Source organism: Mus pahari, chromosome 5 (assembly GCF_900095145.1).
Source record: "Mus pahari chromosome 5, PAHARI_EIJ_v1.1, whole genome shotgun sequence".
Lineage (NCBI taxonomy): Eukaryota > Metazoa > Chordata > Mammalia > Rodentia > Muridae > Mus > Mus pahari.
The window spans coordinates 138,190,269-138,194,242 of record NC_034594.1 but is presented as its reverse complement, the minus strand read 5'-3'; the positions used below and the strand labels follow the sequence as shown (position 1 = coordinate 138,194,242).

The following is a 3,974-nucleotide window of genomic DNA, read 5'->3' as shown; positions in this document are numbered from 1 at the left end:
TGTGTGTGTGTGTGTGTGTGTGTGTGTGTGTGTGTGTGATCTGAGGTCTGATCCAAGGTCTGGGCTCCAAGCATCCTGAATAGCTTGCTACTATCCCCAGACCCTTCTTGGGCATTAAAAAGGGGGGGGGGATTCATCTACTTATGTGTGTGAATCTGTGTCAGTACATGTGCACTGCATGCACTGGAGGCCAGAAGACAGCATCAGACCCACAGGAACTGTAGTTACAGGGGCTGTATGTCACCTGTGGGTCCTGGAAATGGAACCCACTTTCTTTGCAAAAGAAGAAGCGCTCTCAGTCACTGAATCATCTTTCCAGCCCCTTCCTGGACATTTTATATCCATTAAAGACAAAAGAACGCAGGCAGCAGAAGTTGAAAGTCAGTTAGGATGCCTTCACGCTTTAGGGGCTCAGTGAGCAAAACATAATAAAGACACCAAGTGTCCCTAGGCCATTCTCCCAAAACTTTAGAGTTACTTCTGGATGACATATTGGAGCTTTGTTCAAACTCATTCAAAGTCATTGCCCTTGAGTAGAGCAATACATCTCAGGTATGAGCTTGCTCTTTGTCTTCGTTACAATTGGTTTCAGCTTAATGGACAATGTATGACACTTTGTGTGTGTGTGTGTGTGTGTGTGTATATATATATATATATATGTGTGTGTGTGTGTGTGTGTGTGTATACATGTTTGTGTGTGTGCACTTAGAAGCCAGAGTTTACACTGAAAGTCTTCCTCAACCATTCTTCACCTTATTGATTTTTAAAGATCTGTTGTTTTACGTTTGTGTATGTAGTTGCCACCATGCACACAGAGGCCCAGAGAAGCCAGAAAAGGGTAAGATCTGCTGAAGCTAGAGTCACAGGCAGTTGTGAACTACTCGATGTGGGTGCCATTGAACTTGGGTCTCTGATAGTACAGTAATCACTCTTAATCTCTAAGTTATTTCTTTAGTCCTTCCTTTACCCCCTTTTTGAGACAGAGTTTCTCTGTGTAGTCCTGGCTTTCCTGGAACTCTGGCATTAAAGGTGTGCGCTATCACAACCAGCTATCTTTTTTTTTTTTTTTTGGATAGGATCTGTGGTGGTTTGAATGAGAATGGCCCCCCTCACAGGCTCATGTTAATCTCTAGTTGGTGGAACTGTCTGAGAAGGAGTAGGAGGTGTGGCCTTATTGGAGGAGGCATGTCACTGAAGGCAGGCTTTGAGATTTCAAAAGCCCCTGTCATTCCCAGGTAGCCCTCTGTCTACTCAGGAATAAGGACATAAGCTGTCAGCGGATGCTCCAGTGCCGTGTCATGCCTGCCTGCTGCCATGTTCCCCACCATGATAGTCACTGGGCTCTAACCCTCTACAGATATGAGCCCAGGATTAAATGCTTTCTTTGATGAATTGCCTTGACCGTGGTGTTTTGTCATGGCAGTAGAAAAGTAACTTAGGCCAGTCTTTTCCACAGAACCTTATACTCTCCAAATTCAACTCACCTGATTAACCTAAGTCCCAGAGAGCTTCCTAGCTTGACCCCCTCAGTGCTAGGACTAAAAGTATGTGTCACCACCATGCCTGGCTTTTTTTTTTTTTTTTAAGTGAGTTCTTGAGCTTGACCTCAGGTCCTTCTTCAAGCCTGCCAACTCTTCACACCACACTCTTTCATGCATCCCAGCAAACATTTGTTCAATTCAGACCTATGTACAGAGGAAAGGGGGCTCCTAATCAGAGTGGGGGGAAAACCCAAGCCCACTGGGCGACCTGCCTCCTGCACGGGGGTGGACTGGGGGGTAAGGGGGTGGGGGTGGGGAGGGCACAAAGCAAGTCCTCAGGGAACTTTGTTATTATTATTATTATTATTATTATTTTTAGACAGTCGTCCTAGAAGAGGCGTAAGTGAAAGCTACCCGGAAGGGAATGCTACTTCGATTTTCTTTACCTTTTAGCGATGCTGGAGGTGACAAATTCTTCAGTCTGACACCACTCACAAGATAACAGACTTCTTTCTGTCCCTCAGATATGGAAGTGTAAAGTTGCATGTCGTCTGTTGGCCTAACAGAGTGCTCTATGGAGAGGCGAGAGGCAGGCAAAGCTAAGATCATTATCCTGTCTTTGAAAAGTCCTATTTCCCTGAAAACCCCCAAGAAGGAACTCAGGTGAGAAAGACTAAGCAGAGACGTACTGGTTCACCAAATGTTCTAGAACATCTTATTTTAACTAACACTGATACATGGACCTCTAAAGTAACTCAAAATTACTTTATGTTCCTTTCTAAACCCCCAAAAGAAAAAAAATGGTACTATTGGTGTCTCCATAATACTTTTAATTTTAGAATATTAGGTTCACAGCAGGCCTAGACTCCACACTATCACCTAAAGTAATATAGAGCTATGTGCTCATTCATAAGCCCACTGAGCTTATTTGGACATGGCTATAGCCAGAGGGAGATTTAAAATAGTGAGGTTTGAGAATAAACATGCCTAGTAAGGGGGGGGGGTCTACCCATATTCAGCATGTTCATCCCTTAAGTCATTCGTATAATACTCGGTAGGTGAGGTACAAAGACAACGGTGAGTCAAGTTCCTCATCTCCTGAAGGGATGAATCATGCACTCAAAGGCAGCAAAGATGTAAGTGGCTCACCAGGGAGCACTCATGGTAAGTTCTAGATGCTGTGTATCGACACTTACTAATTATTTGTAATTAACTATTTATTAAAGACTGTACTGGCTGGTTTTATGTCAACTTGACACAAACTAAACTCATGAGGGAGGCAGGAGCTTCAACTGAGAGAATGCCTTCATGGGATCCAGCTGTAAGGCATTTTCTCAATTACTGATCAATGGGGGAGGACCCAGCCCATGGTGGGTGGTGCCATCCCTGGGCTGATGGTCCTGGGTTCTGTAAGAAAGCAGGCTGAGCAAGCCCTGGGGAAGCAGGCCTGTAAGCAGCATCCCTCCATGGCCTCTGCTTCAGCTCCTGTCATCAGCCTCCTGCCCTGCTTGAGTTCCTGTCCTGACTTCCTTTCATAATGAACAGCAACGTGGAAGCGTAAGCTGAAAAAGCCCTTTCCTCGCCCCAAGTCGCTTCTTCCGTCATGGTGTTTCATTGAAGCAGTAGGGATTCTAGGGCAAAGGCTTGCATGGTGACCAGCATGAATATACAATGTTCCCAGGCCTTTGGGAACACAAAACTCAGGGATAGATACCCAAGGACCACCAGGAGGAGCTACTAAGGAGGAGCGAGTTTTGGAATAAAGCCTAAGGAGGGATTCATGGAGACCTTTATCAGGATGCTGACATTTCCCCGTGTTCCTTGTATCTATCAGACTGCACCTTCCTTAGCCCTGGGAGCCCAGGTCAGTTGGGCTTTCTTACTCTTTAGGGCCTTAGATCTAACGCCTTCTTACTTTCCTGGAAGCCCTTCGGCCATACAGGAGGCTACCTGCAGCCTAACCCCAAATCCTTGCCAACTGCTCTGCAAAAAGACTTAAGTAACAGCAAGCTAAAACGCAGCTACTCACTGAACATGTTATTCCAGGTCACGTTTGTCTTTTCCTCAGTCTCTGCTTGTTGAAAAAGGAGAACTCTGTGGTGGTCGAGGTTTTTCAGCAATTCTTCACAGTAATACGGAATCCCGCAGCTTCCCTCTACCAGGTACCTATAGAGAAAGCAAGGCGGAGAGCTCACATGAAGAAGGAAGGAACAGCTCAGCCTCCTGGGAAGTCTTCCCTTCTGCGTTCTCAGGTCGGGAGGTTGAGTTTTCCTCCTTTTGTTTTCAGTGATGGGGACTCTGCGTGCTGGGCCAATCCTCTGCCGCCGAGCTACCTGCTCCACTCTTATCTCGCAGTTTAAGTTATGTAGCAGACACCTATGCTCCCAAAATTAAAACTATGTAATAAGGCACATCCTTTGTCTTGTTTCTCTTCCTCATGCTGTAGGAATAATTTTGATTAGCTTTTGGTTAGTTCTGCTAGTATTTCTTTAA

The 3,974-nt window shown here is 45.4% G+C and overlaps 1 protein-coding gene across 2 annotated transcripts in view; it reads right to left on the bottom strand.

Annotated features, from left to right (window-relative positions):
* Adcy10 (adenylate cyclase 10) overlaps positions 1-3,974 on the bottom strand; it is a 90,358-nt gene that overhangs the window by 26,145 nt on the left and 60,239 nt on the right. For both annotated transcript variants that reach the window (XM_021198155.2, XM_021198156.1), the window contains 2 exons: positions 3,511-3,647; positions 1,928-2,053 (listed from right to left, as the gene is read on the bottom strand). In XM_021198155.2, the coding sequence (XP_021053814.1) occupies positions 1,928-2,053; positions 3,511-3,647 (263 nt within the window). The remainder of the gene's footprint in view (positions 1-1,927; positions 2,054-3,510; positions 3,648-3,974) is intronic.